Source organism: Arvicola amphibius, chromosome X, assembly GCF_903992535.2.
Source record: "Arvicola amphibius chromosome X, mArvAmp1.2, whole genome shotgun sequence".
Taxonomy (NCBI): domain Eukaryota; kingdom Metazoa; phylum Chordata; class Mammalia; order Rodentia; family Cricetidae; genus Arvicola; species Arvicola amphibius.
Genome location: NC_052065.1, coordinates 15,077,701 through 15,092,428, shown reverse-complemented (window position 1 = coordinate 15,092,428; position 14,728 = coordinate 15,077,701). Strand labels below are relative to the sequence as shown.

The window sequence follows — 14,728 nt, the reverse complement described above, 5'->3', positions numbered from 1 at the left end:
GTGTATATATGTATTTGGATGCTGGCCTCTGTCCAATGTTCTGGATGAAGCAACTGCCAATTTCTCCACAAAGAGAGAATGCTTTCACAATAGAAAACGGCGCAGTGAACTGAAGCAAAAATGTTCATCTTTCTTTCAAGATAACCCATCCTCATCATTCCTCTTAACTCATACAGCCCACTACTGGAGCAGAAATCTAGTTAAAATGCTTAATTCACTCACAAAAAGTCTGCTGTTCCATGTGCCAATACTGGAAAGCCACAGAAGGCCAGTTAAAGAAACAAACATCATTAAAAGAGAAGGAAAAACCAAGGGAGAAAAATAAAAGAGCCACAGAGAATTTGAAAAGTGATTTCAGGCTGATTACAGGCCAGAGAGATGACTTGTCTGATAAGGGAGCTTGCTGCTGCACCTGAAGACCTGAGGTCCGTCCTTGGAATCCACATGGTGAAGAGAGAGAACCAATTGCCACAAATTGTTCTCTGATAGCCCTATAAGAGATACATACTCACACAGATGTACAAACACACACACTCACTCACACACATACATACACACAGGCATACACACACAAATAGTTTAAAAAATTAAGGTGATTAGAAACAAGGCAAGATTAATCAAGAGCCATGGCTAGCACACTGACAAGCTGCTGGATTAGACCTTGGACAAAGACAGTCAGTTGAGCCTCTATCTTCCCCAAACATGGCAATTGGTCACAATTTTCTACTTGTTCTCCATTCCTATCTCAGGATAGATTGATAGTCATTGTCACCAACAATTCCCCAAGTGGTCTTTTACAATGTGTTATATTTGCAACAAAAATAAGAGTAATGACTCCATGTATTTTCTTAAGCAATAAAATAGGTTTTCTGATTTTTCAAAGAAAATCAGAAGGAGAATGTGGTAATGAGAGCTGCAATCCATATTTAACATACAAAAAGTAAGTTCTGCACCTACTTCTTTTTTAAATTTAAATTAATTTTCCCTCCTTTTTTTTTTCAGTGAGCATTTTACTATGTTGCCCAGGTTGGCTGTGAACAATCCATCCTACTACCTGAGAGTCCTCAATGCTGGTAGTGTGTGTGTGTGTGTGTGTGTGTGTGTGTGTGTGTGTGTGATCACCTTCAGTTCCTGACCCAAATTTTGATCACTTCTCATAAGCTTGTTTTATGCTCTAGATAACAGTAACTCCAATCTTGACCTGAGGGAGCTTTTACTGGAATCCTCTCCTGGAAGAAACAAAGCAGAACATTTAAAACCTATCATTTAGAGGGCCCTAGACATCAACTTAACACAAACATTTGCCGGAGTCCCTCTAAGGTTGCTCTCTCAATGCTTCTACCTGCCTTGACTCTCTTTCTTCTCTAGTTACACAGTCACAAGGTCATTTCGCTTATTTGCCCTCATTTGTTTGTCCACAAGTTGTGAAAACAATGCCGGGGGGGGGGGGGAGAAGCAGAAATTCAAGGGCTTATATTTTTTTTTAAAAAAAGAAGGGAACCCCCAGGATGGGGGTGGGATCATGAGGATGTAACATTTCCTCCTAAAACATGAGAAGGAATTCATTGATTGAATTCACAACAATGCAGAATCACCTCTGTGCTGAGAGTTCTTAGCCCCAGCTAGCATGGGAATGTTGTTTTCCCCAAGAAAGCTCAGACTCCAATACAAGGACAACTTCAGGAAGAGGAAAAGGAAGAAGTATAGTCTAGAAACCTAGGTTGTGAAGCAGGAAATTCTTTTCTACTGCACTGATTTGAAAGAATAGCTTGCTGGTGCCCAACACATTCCACTACCTTTCTGGAGATCCCTTAATACTGTAGCCTTTTCACATGGATGAGTGATTATTTTGCAGGACGATAAATATATTATTTTCCAAATAGCTACAAATACCAGTTCCTGAAATGAGTGAGGGTTACCAGTTGTTGAGTGTGACGCTAACACAATCTACATGTCTTATGAATTGTCTTTGAACTTTCAAGAGCCAATTTCAAACTCAGATGTCAAATTAAATGCTTCCCAACTCCCATCTCTCCAAAGCTGCTCCCAACCTATCTTTTCTTCATGCATGTCTTCCAGTTTTCTACGATAAGACACACACACACACACACACACACACACACACACACACACAATTTCAGAGTATGCATGCACTCCTCCACATCCAAGTCAATATTTTTATTTACCCTCTATCAGCAGTACCTCTCCTTAAGTCAGGCTCAGATCTTCTTACCCAGTGGCCAGCAAGAATTAATTTCTCCCTTCTCTGAATTTTTGAAGGATATAACCTGCACCTCTCTTTTGGTAATAATATTGGGTTGTTGGTGCTCTTCAGTCTTAGTGAAGACAATGAGTCCCTGACAAGAAAGGTCCCTTGGCACCTAACAGTGTGCCACACATCGTAGGCGCTCCATTCATATTGAAAATATGAATAAAATAGGCCATTGACCAAATTAAAGAACCAGACTCCAGACCAGAAATACCTGTGAAAGAGCTTGATAGCATCAGTCTTCAAACAAAAAAGTCACAGTAAAAAAAAAAAAATTATCCCAAATTTAGCAAATCAGTGAATATTCTGTGAAGCCAGTCCTTGCCAGGGTCACCTGATCCTTCAAACTGTGGACTTCCTAATTTTTATGGATTAGGACTTGCTATTCCACAGAGACTGATATTAGAGAAAATAGATAACATGCAACTTATTTTGAGGAAATATTAAGGACAAGATTACATTTTCTTGTGGACCACTAATCTCATTTTGCATCTAATTTTGGCATGTCATACTGTTATTCTTTTTCTTTACTACTCCCCACCTCCACTTATACATAACAGGCTATGATATCCTCTTACGTTCAAAAGGGATTTTATGATTCTATGACCCTGACAGCTCTTCATTAATTATTCAGATATGTATTCAATCAATTATTACAGAAAAATTTGGAGTTACATTTTAATAATTAGGATAAATGTAATGATAAGTATTGCTACTACCATTGTTCTATTCATAAACAATTATTTAATTTTTATTTAGAATAAATTTCTTGGTTTGCAAATTTAGTCAACAATAAGCATTTATTTCCACTCCAAAGAACTTACAAAGCAGCAGAGAAAGAAATACTATTAATTTTTTTTAAGAATCCCTTCTGATGGCATGTATGTCTATTTGTAAGTTGACCACAAGTAATTCAGTAATAGTTTTCCCTTAGCAATTAGTATCTCAACTAAAATAATATCTGATCCCTTGAAATGCATAGCCTGATGATCAATTTATTGAACTTATCTCTCATCTGAACTTACTGAACATAATGGAGTATAATTTTGCATCATGCTACAATGAATACCATTTTGTAAATTCAAGTCAAACTAACATTGCATTAGGAACAAGGCATTTGTTCTGAAATTATTACCAGCCATAATGGAAACCAGACATTAATGCTTTAAGAAATAACTAGCAGAAATTGAATGAAATAATCACCCAACCCATAAAGCATTTATAAGATTTACCATAAAGCAAGGTGATTTTTTTACTAAAGAAAAAAAAAGTCTTTCTTATTATCCTAAACATCAAATGCCCTGACATCATAAAAATAAAATATAGCACATGGATCACTCTATTTTGTTCATCCAGTTATACATGTAATAATACATATTCTCTTTATTCTGCAATATTGAAAAACATTATGCTTCTTCACTATTATTTCCCATGTTACTTAATCAATAAGGCACAAACAAATGCAATTTCAGTGGGCTAGAAAGGTCAACCTGCTATTGCTGATGCTGTTTCCTTTACACTCTAAGCTGTATCTAATGACCTAAAACATAGACAAGAAGATAATTTAGTGATTAAAGGAAGGGGTCTGTGGCATGAACCCAGGAGCTAATCCTTTCAACATCCATGTTGCTCTGTTCTAGAAAATTCCTTTATACCATGCTTTCCAGTACTAAAATGATGAGCATTAGAACAGAGGGTTCAAAGAAGGGAAAACATCTCACTCCTACCCCTGAACACATTACAGAAACACATAGCAAATTAGGAGCTTGGAAAATTTTCCAATACTGTTGCTTCTCAGTAAGTAATTTTAAACTTCCAATCATAAAGAGGGTTCTTATAAGAAAAAACACAACCTTTATGAACACAAAATATTTTCAGCATTACAACAAATCTCCAGTGTTTACATGCATAGCAGAGATGCTTTTAAGCTGGGAGTATCTGAAAACTTAGCTTTATTGTACTAAAGAATATGCCATCACAAACACCATTGAATGGCAGAGAATTAGATCACGTTCCCATTTCCTTGGATATTTTTAAGACAGCCCTTCTGAAACCTATAGGATAAGCTCAGGTCCCAACTTCACTGTAAACTATAAGTTTTCAAGCAAATTGTATCTCTTTCTCTCTGTCTCTGTTTTTCTGCCTCTCTCTGTGTGTCTGTCTCTGTCTCTATCTTTTCTCTGTGTTTCTGTATTCCTCTCTCTTTCGCTTGCTTCCTCCCTTCCTCCCTTCCTCCCTCCTTCCGTGTATGCCTCCTCCTCTCTCTGTGTTCATCCATGTGCACTGGTTCACATGTGTGCATGTGGGAGCCAAAGGACAACCTTGTTGTCATTCCTCAGACACCATCTCACCATACACTTTTGGGGGGAATAGGGTCTCTCACTGACTAGTCTCGCAACTCAGTGAAACCCCAAGGATCTACCTGCCTCCACATCCTTGGTACCCCCCTGACTGACAATTTGTTTTGTTAACTTAGGGTCTAGGGATCGAACTCAGGTCCACATGGTTGTAAGTTGAATAAACACTTTAATAACTAGGTCATTTCTTCAGTCCCCAATTCTTTCTTCCTTAAGTTCTGAGGGAGGGAATATTGAGAGAAACAGCTAAACTCAAGGGACATTTTTGAGGCAGTATGGAAACCTAATAAATACAGTGGAAGCTTCCTAGAATATATGTATATATATGTATATATATACACACATATATATGTGTGTGTATATATATGTGTGTATATATATACATATATATATGCAATCTACATCAAATTGCCAAATAATGGGGGAGACAGAGTCTTAAATGGCTATCTCTTGTCACCAAATGAAGTACCACGATTGGGTTACATCTAATTAAGTTTTTCACCAAAGAAATCCCATGGAAATCTCCAAACAACCCAGGCCAAGACTGTAAGGTTTCTTTCACAAAATGATACCAAGGTTCCATTGCTGAAGAGAATACCTACACAAGTCAATGAACATGGAGAAGGCAAGCAAGTGCCTACATAGAACCTTCACTCCTATGTTCTACTGTCTTTGGTAAAGGAAAGTACTCTACATGCTACCAAAAGAAAAACGTAAGCACCAGCCCAGTCACAAGCACTTTGTTCTACAATGGTGTCCTGACTGTAAGATATGTTAGGACAATGGGAGCACAAAGCTGGTAAGAATAACCAACCAACAACAGACTTGATTTAAGACCCACTCCATGAGAAAGAACCCATACACAATACTGCTTGTGTGACCAAGAACCAGAGACTAGATAGGGACCTACAGTAAGACCAAATATTACTATTATAAAAAAAATGTAGCGAAAAATGACTCTTAATGACATTCTGCTACACTCATAGATCAGTGCCTTGTTTGGCCATTATCAGAGAAGCTTCCACTTACAGCAGACAGGAACAAATACAGAGACCCACAGCCAGATAATAGGTACTGAGTGCGAGACCTTAGAACACTTGGCCCTCAATGTAATGGCTTTGTCAAGTCCCTCTCCTCAAAGCTCAGAGAACACCCCACAGAAGAGGAGGCAGAAAGAGTGGAAGAGAGCTAGAAGGCATGAAGAACACCAAGAAACAAAGCTCTCTAAATCAATAGGATCAAAGCTCTTATGAACTCAGAGACTGAGGCAGCCTGCACAGGGCCTGCACAGGTCTGCACCAGGTTGTGTGTGTGTGTGCGTGTGCGTGTGCGTGTGCGAGTGTGTGTGTGTGTGTGTTATAGACTCCAGTTTAGTGTTTCTTATGGGATTCCTGAGTGTATGAATGAGTGGGTCTTTGATTCCTGTGTTATCGTTTGGGGTTCTTCCCTTCTGTTTGTCTTGTCCAACTCCAATGTGTTAGTTTTTGTTTTATGATATTATATTATTTTAAAAAAGAGTGCTCCTCCCTAAAACACAGTTACCAATCTAGGATACAGCAAATGTCTAAATTACATTTTATGTGCCAGTAGGAACAAAAACAAAGGCTAAGAGATTACCTGTATTCCATCATTGATTTAAAGTTATAGCTGGATTGTTGCTGGTCTGTTGAGAAACATGGCTCTTTGAATTTGAAAAAAAAAGTACATTCTATGAAATCAATACCTGATGGGCTGCTGTGCTGTTCTTTAGTTGTGCTTTTATCTGAATCTGCAGACATTCAATATGTTATGATCTTTATTATTCTTTCTACTATATTGTGAATCTGTTTTCACAATTCTGGGCACATAAGGTCATGCATTATAATTACTAATTATAAAAGATAAATATGACTACAAAACATCATTATTTTGAGAGCAGCAAACTTTTCTCTATTTCTCCCTATCCCAATCTCTGGTAAGTTCTACGGTAGCTCTTCAGTTTTCTGTTTCAAGTACTTCAAGTATTCAAATCATATAGACTTTATCTTTTTATGTTTGGCTTATTTCACTTGGCACAATGTTTTAAAAGAAAAATGCATTTAGGATGATGGGAATTTTCTGAATGTGGTAGTGAGTAGATGTACAATATTAAAAACTTATTGAATGTTGCTGGATAGTGGGAAAGTTGTTAAAATGGTAAATTTTTACACATTCAAGTTTAAAAATTACTCTCATAATTCTACTAACTATATTCTAGTTAGAATAATTTTCTTTGATGGGTTTTTCTCTTTTTTAATGTTCCTATGTCTTTGATGTCTAGTACTTTTGATTCTTTAGTGGAAATGATGACTAATACATAGTCAAAAATGCTAGATTTTTTTCATGATTTTTACAAATATATTTTAATTGAAAGAGAATTACATCGTTTGCTTCCCCCTCTCCTTTCTCTTGCCCCTTCCAGGTACTCTCCCTCCGATTCTTTCATGCCCCCTAGCTCTCAAGTTAATAGCCTCTGTTTACCTTGATTATTATTATTACATACATATATAGATATTAGTATGTATTTACAAATATATAAATACACTTTCATGAGTTTGAAAAAAATAAAAACATTCTCTCTCTAAACATGAATATTAGGGGGAGATGAACTATTGAAAATATTGTTACTTAGAGCAAAGATATACGACTCTGGTATAGAAATCAAGATAAATATTCATAATTAGAGTGACCCTCAACTTGTGACTGGAAGACAGGTAAGAAGAACATGGGCATGCAGATATCAGGTGGCAGTTGACCTACCATGCAGAGAGCCTTGTTAAGTTAAAGAGCAGATATCTTGAAAACTTTCATTTGGGCGTATGAGTTAGGGCATGGGCGAAGATGGGCTGAGCCACTGACTTTCAATTTCTCCTTATGCATTGTAGAATCACTACAGGTTTTGTTAGTGTTGCAATAGTGGGTTTTCACACTTATCTGAAAGCTATGTAGAATGTGGTGTAGACCTGTAGTGGGACAAACTATGTAAAATTAAATGTTGGATGTGACCTTGTTTGCAAATACTGTGTGTGCCAATGCCATGAAAGAGTAAGATAAGTCCTAACACAGTGGTTCGATTATGAAAGGAAAGTTGAGCACAGTCTCTGAGATGCATAGAGAGAATAGCATGTGATAATTGAGGTATAGAGGGGAGTGCTGCAGCTGGAACCAGCAGAAGATGGGAAGAAGCAAAAAGGACCTTTCCTAGAGCCTATAGATGGGAGATTAGTACTGCTGACATCTGCAATTCAGACGTCTACCATCCGGAAATATGAGACAATAAACATATTGTTTTATGATAATTAAGAATATGGTGCTTTGTTATAGCAGCCCTAGTAAACATACAAAACACCTTCTAAATTGTGCTGTCAAGGGGTGTTCTTTGTAAGGGTGATCAAAATCTACAGTAATAGAAATAGCATGTAATAATCAAGAAGGCGCTATAAAATGATGGGGATTCAGCAGCCCTGGATGTGTAAAAACTCTCCAAACTTTTAGCTTTTTCTAGTTTCGTCTCCTGCATATGTTTGGCATCTGTAAAATATTAAATATTAAGAAAGATTTTTCTTTCTAAAACATTTATTTTAGTACTATTCTGTGTAGGGTTTTTGTGTCTATGGGTATGCGGGTGTGCACGTATGAGGGTGCCTGTGGATAACAAAAGAGGGTGTCAGATCCCTGGAGCTGGAGTTATGAGACTATAAGACACCTGACTTGGCAAAGTATTCTTATGGAGCTGGGGGTGGCGCACACCTTTCATCCTAGCACTCAGGAGGCAGAGGCAGGTGAATCTCTGTGTGTTTGAGGCCTGCCTGGTCGACAAAGCAAGTTGCAGGACAGTCAGTACTGTTACACCAAGAAACACTGTCTTGAAAACCCAAGAAAAAGATTGAGCCATCTCTCCAGTCCCAAGATTTCTCCTTTATAGAATTGAGTGGACAGAAAAAGTCTAAGCTGGCACTTTACACCGGAAATATGGGGGAAGAGGGTGGATACTCACTTCAACATGCTGACAAGTTTGGATGAGTTTAGCCAAAAGGGTCTCCAGTTCTGTGTTCCTCTTAATGAGATTGGTGAGATTGCTCTCCAAGTTTTGCTGTTTAAAAAAAGGAAGAGAGAAATGTTATTCTGTGTACTTTTCTACTTTAGTGTGTATAAAACTGTGCATTCTCAGAAAAAGATGAATAGATTTTTTTTCAGAATCCTAATGCTATGAACTCAATTTCAAGTATTTATAAATTTAAACTAGATTTTCAAAAGCTGTATCTCAAAGATACTTCTAGAAATATTCAAACTGTCTTTATTAATGATTATTGTGTTAAATCATTTACACTTAATTGGATAATTAGCAGTAAGTCTGTGATAGATCCTGAACTACAGAGAAAATACATAGTTCAATATTTATCTCTTTGCCTGAGCCAGAATTGGTATTAACATTAAGAATACATTCCCACACCATATAGCTTAATTTTAGAGTTTTGAAACCTACCAATTTATGAGAAGAATAAGGTTAATCTTTTAAAAGCAGCTTTGAATTGATGAGCTATGATTAAAATCACAGCCAGTTACAGCATTTGTTAGTTCTTGTCACACATGTGACACACACATATGTCACACTATTCAGTCATAATATATCTTATTCTCTGTGCTTCCATTTTTCTCTCTATTTGTGCAGGATCATATGTCCTTGTGCACTCTATTCAAATCATTATGCATCTTAATATAGTTCTGTTTCTTAAGAGCATCAAATTTAAAGTTTCCTGGAATAAATATTTAATCACATTTTTGACCATAATAACCCTCTTCTCTGAGTAGGAGTGATTAAAATTTCTCCATTCTTCTTTATTCCATGTGTTTTTCATTTAAACTGTCCATTCTCTTATTGTCTATTCATAAACAAATACTTAAAAGATTTTAGTAAATGTCAGAGTCTGAGGGAGACACTACATATATGAAAATAACAACCACTGGTGGCTGGAGAGATGGCTCAGATGTTAAGAGCATTGCCTGCTCTTCCAAAGGTCCTGAGTTCAATTCCCGGCAACCACATGGTGGCTCATAACCATCTGTAATGCGGTCTGGTGCCCTCTTCTGGTCTTCAGACAGAATATTGTATACATATACATAATAAGTAAATAAATAAATATTTTTTAAAAAAGAAAATAACAACCACTATTTCTTGTTCACAGGGAGATGGCTGTGTAACTGGGAGGCAAAGGTTAAAAATGAAGGATGAGGAGAGCTGAGGTATCAATACAATGAAATCATTCAGCTGAGGATAAAATCACAGAGATGGAGCATTTGTTGGACAACAGTGTCAGCTTCTTAGAAGAGACGAAGGTGTACCTGATCATGTAGAAGACTCCTTCATAAACATGGATCATATGACAAGATCAAGAAAGAATGAAACATAAGAAAAACATGGAATAATGGAAAATTCCATGAGCAGGAAAACAGACTTCAGATTTGTAATGCCATTTAGCAAAGAGGACATGGGGGTTCTGGGTATGGCTCAATGGTAGAGTACTTGCCTAGCAAGCACCTGGATTCTATCAAAACAAACGAAAAGCAAACAATAATAAAACATAAACTCATTCTGCAGTTTATTAAAAAAAATTAGCCTGCTTTCATTTCCTCAAATTTTTACTCAGAAAGGCATAGTAATATAGAAATAATCAGGATAGTCAGTTTCCAATCCTGGCTTTTTGTGGGGAGGTTTTGATACACTAAATCTTTGTTAAGTTTGTGATTGGAAGCCAAGCTGCAGTTTGAACTAATCTCAAACATTTGCTCTATGACATTGCTGAAAGCATGCCCCACCACATGAAATCAAGCTTCAGGTATCTACAATGACTAGAAAGTTTATTGAAGGCGTCTTTACCTTTTCCCTCTTTGACCACAGTGGTCATTTCATCATAACATGTGCAATTAAACATGAGCAGCACAAATGCAGTGAAGATTCTCATTTGAATCTGCTGAGTGCTATTATTGTTTTGCATATATGCCTGACTACTATTGACAGAGACCTAAGTACATGAGTCGATTATCCTAAGATAGAAAAGTTAATTTTGTTTTGTTATTATTTTAGTAATATTGATGTCCTCAACAAGTAAATTATAGACCTCTTGGGGATTGGGTCACAGAGTTCAAAAGGACCGTACTTTGGTTGGATCAAAATCTAATATTTGGCTGTAGCAGGCTCCAGAAATACAGGATTTGTTTTAGTTGTTTTCTAAAAAATAAAATAAAATAAATGCTATAGTGAGAAAGGATCAAAGAGAATATAGAGGAGGGAGAGCCTCCTGTCACCATAGCCTTTGGAGACATTTTCTTCTTTCCCCCTCTTATATTAAAAATAGATTTTTTTCTCCTATAATATAGCTTTATTACAGTTTCCCTTTCATCTACTATTCCTCCCAGTTCCTCACTACTGCTCCTCCCATCTAGATTTACTCCCTTTCTGTCTTTCATTGGAAAAGAACAGGCTTCTAAGAGATAACAACCAAACACAAAACAAAAACCATCACACTGAAATTGAACAAGGCAGCCCAAGAGAAAATAAAAGGGTCCTAAGAGCAAAAACAAGAATTAGAAACCTACTCCTTCATATACACAAGACCCCATCAAAATACTAAATCACTTAAGGGAATGTTCAACATCCTTAGTCATCAGAGAAATGCAAATCAAAACAACTGTGAGATTCCATCTTACACCTGTAAGAATGGCCAAGATCAAAAACACTGATGACAACTTATGCTGGAGAGTTTGTGGGGAAAAGGGAACACTTCTGGTGGGAATGCAAGCTGGTAAAACCCCTTTGGATGTCAGTGTGGCGATTTCTCAGAAAATTAGGAAACAACCTTCCTCAAAACCCAGTAATACCACTTTGGGGTATATATCTCCAAAGGATGCTCAATTGTGCCATAAGGACATGTGCTCAACTATGTTCATAGCAGCTTTCAACCTAAATGCCCCTCAACCAAAGAATAGATAAGGAAAATATGGTACATTTACACAATGGAGTACTACACAGCAGAAAAAATAACAACATCTTGAATTTTGTAGGAAAATGGATGGAGCTAGAAAACATCATTTTGAGTTAGGTAACCCAGACCCGGAAAGGCAATTATCACATGTACTCACTCATAAGTGGTTTTTAAACATAAAGCAAAGAAAACCAGCACACAAATCACAATCCCAGAGAACTTAGACAACAATGAGAACCCTAAGAGAGACATACATAGATCTAATCTACATGGGAAGTAGAAAAAGACAAGATCTCCTGAGTAAAATGGGAGCATGCAGACTCTGGGGGAGAGTTGAAGGGGAGGGCAGAGGCAGTGGGGAGCAGAGAAAAATGTAGAGCTCAATAAAAATCAATAAAAAATGTAAAAAAGAAACATGTCTCTGTATTTTAAAGAATTCAATTTATTAACATGGATTTTTATCTTATAGCTTAGGTTTGGTGATGTTTGTTTGTTTGTTTTTAAATAGTCTTGCTTTGTAGCCTAGGTTCATTTCAAATTCTCTTCCCCTTTGACTTAACATTCCAACTGCTTGGACTGCAGGTGCGAACCACCATACCAAGATTGCATAGTCATTTATATAATGAGCGCATTTTTGTTTTCAGTGGGTTCTTTATCACTTATCTCTTTTCTTTTTAAAATGCTTTCTGTTCCTGTTCCAGCAACTCCCCTCATAATTCTAAAAGAGCTAAACATTATTATTGTTAAACTCTTTTGAGAAAGAGAAGATCCACATTTCCTGGCGCTTGTTTAGTGTTTCCCAAGGATCTGAGTTTAGCTTGTGTCTTGTAATTTTTGTCTGACAGTTCATCTGCTGTGAACTTTCTTCCCCATGTTGTGATTTGGGTATTCATATAGCCTAGCTAGGGGAGGTGCACACACTGAGGTTAGAGCTCTCCCACAGGACACCCATGTGCAAGTGAGGTACAAATCCTGCTTTGGCTCAGTGCCTTGTTTCCTTCCACGTCACTTCCACGTCTGGCTTCAATTCCAGAGAAGGTGTGAGGTGTTCTATGTGCCAAGTGTATGCATGAGGAATCCTTTCTTTCAGCTGTTGGAGGCTTTTGCCACAAGACATATACAGTCACATAAGTGTTCCCTATATCCCCACTGTTCTACTTCATCCTTACTTCTTGGGAGCAGTCCAGCTTCAGTCTCCACCATCCCTTTTACCCCGTTTCTTGTCCTTGACCATAATCTGTTCTCGCTCATGTTTACATCCTAAGCAATAAGTTTGTTTAGCTTGGATATATATCTCCAAGGCACTTTAGAGAATGGGTACAACAGCAGTGTAGATGAAACCTGACCATTTTCAAACCAATCTTCTCTTCTCTTCCACACATGCACATGAGAACTCTAGTGTATGCACACACACACACACACACACACACACACACAGAGAGAGAGAGAGAGAGAGAGAGAGAGAGAGGAGAGAGAGGAGAGGAGAGAGAGAGAGAGAGAGAGATTCTACTGTTTAGAGAAAATGAACTGCAGAATTGGAGACTGAGACGGAGACATTCCATTGCTCAGTGTCCTTGATTTAGGCATGACTAGCGTAAGGTGAATTTGTCAGCTTCGTCTCGTGTTAACTTTAGAGAATCTTTTTACTTTTCTTCATGGCTGGCCATTGATAACAGGAAATTTCTCAGAAAGTACATCATCTAAACTGTTTAGAGTTCAATTGTCATAGGTATGACTTTTCTAAATCTGGTCATAAAGAGAGCCAAATAAGTGCAATCCAACACATTCATATTTTACAAACATCTGCTTACTTCCCCTCCCATTATTAAGCATACCACATGCATAGAATCTGTTTTTAATCAACTGATACAAAGACTAAAGCCTGCGGTTTAAGCACTTTGACCTACCCAGATCCCTTGGGGTTATTAAAATTTAAATAGTATAAGTGTTATTGAGGTCCACAAAGAATTACTGAGGTAGTTAGAAATACAATAAAGGGAAATTAAACTGGGAGATATTTGTTTCCAAGTAGTACCAAAGGGGCTGACAACACTTTTGAAGAGAACGTGGGCAATGGGACAGTAACAAAATCCCATCTTCACTAAGCCATGCATTCCTAAGCTTCCACTACAGGGACTTCACTGGAGGTTTTCTGGAATTTAACTCTGTCACTAACATCCTGTATGGTGGCCTGCAGCTCTTTAACCTTCTAATTTTGAATGTGTTCTGTGAGGGGGGAAAAAGATAACACTTTTCAGCGTTAGAGTCTTAGAACTAGAGCACTTCAGAGGTGAAGGTGAGAGGATCAGGATGTTCGAGGTCATCTTCAGCAATATAAAACCCTGTCTCAAAACTAAACAAAGTGAAACTTCCCTGTGTAATTCCCATTTTCTTATGCATTTGTAAAAGAATCTAAAGAACATGCAAATATAGTTTTAGCTTTCTGTTGTCACCCTAAATCCACCAAGATTTCTTCATGTTCTGGTCAAGCCAAGCTATAAGGAAACCAAAATGTATAGGTGACCATTTATGACCATGAAGAGATGTGGGTTATCATTCCAAACGGGCCTATCAGTGGCTATATCTTTGGCTTAGTTTCCTATACATAGCATGAGTATAATGGTCACCTATATATCTATGCTATCAGTAAGGTCATAGGAGAAAATAAACATATGTATCAGGAAGCTACACAATTGTTGATTGAAAGAAAAAACATTTAGCCTGTTCTCACAGCTGGTGGATGGCTTTTTTATTCACACATGCACCTGTGATCCTCTGTCTCAGGGCTGTATATAAACCCAGGACAAGCAGACTACAGTTCTGGGGAAAGCCAGGAAAACTGGTGCCGCTGGAATCAGTTCTCTACCAAAAGGAACTTGGAATGAGGAGACAAATGGTACAGTTCCTTCATTTTCTGGATGGGACCACTCAGATTTGTAAACTATAAATCCCCCACCCCTGGGCTTCGTTGAGTAGGAATGTGTGGATCTGTAGCAACAGCATGCTCACTAACATTCCCTCTTTCTTCTCCCTTCCCAGTGTTTCTTGGATCATCTCCTAGTTCAAACTCTTAGAGTCTACATCTGGGAGAAGTCAACTCA

The 14,728-nt window shown here is 37.6% G+C and overlaps 1 protein-coding gene across 2 annotated transcripts in view; it reads right to left on the bottom strand.

Annotated features, from left to right (window-relative positions):
* Nucleotides 1-14,728, bottom strand: part of Mid1 (midline 1) — a 118,558-nt gene that overhangs the window by 62,006 nt on the left and 41,824 nt on the right. For both annotated transcript variants that reach the window (XM_038316183.1, XM_038316184.1), the window contains exon 3: nt 8,642-8,737. In XM_038316183.1, the coding sequence (XP_038172111.1) occupies nt 8,642-8,737 (96 nt within the window). The remainder of the gene's footprint in view (nt 1-8,641; nt 8,738-14,728) is intronic.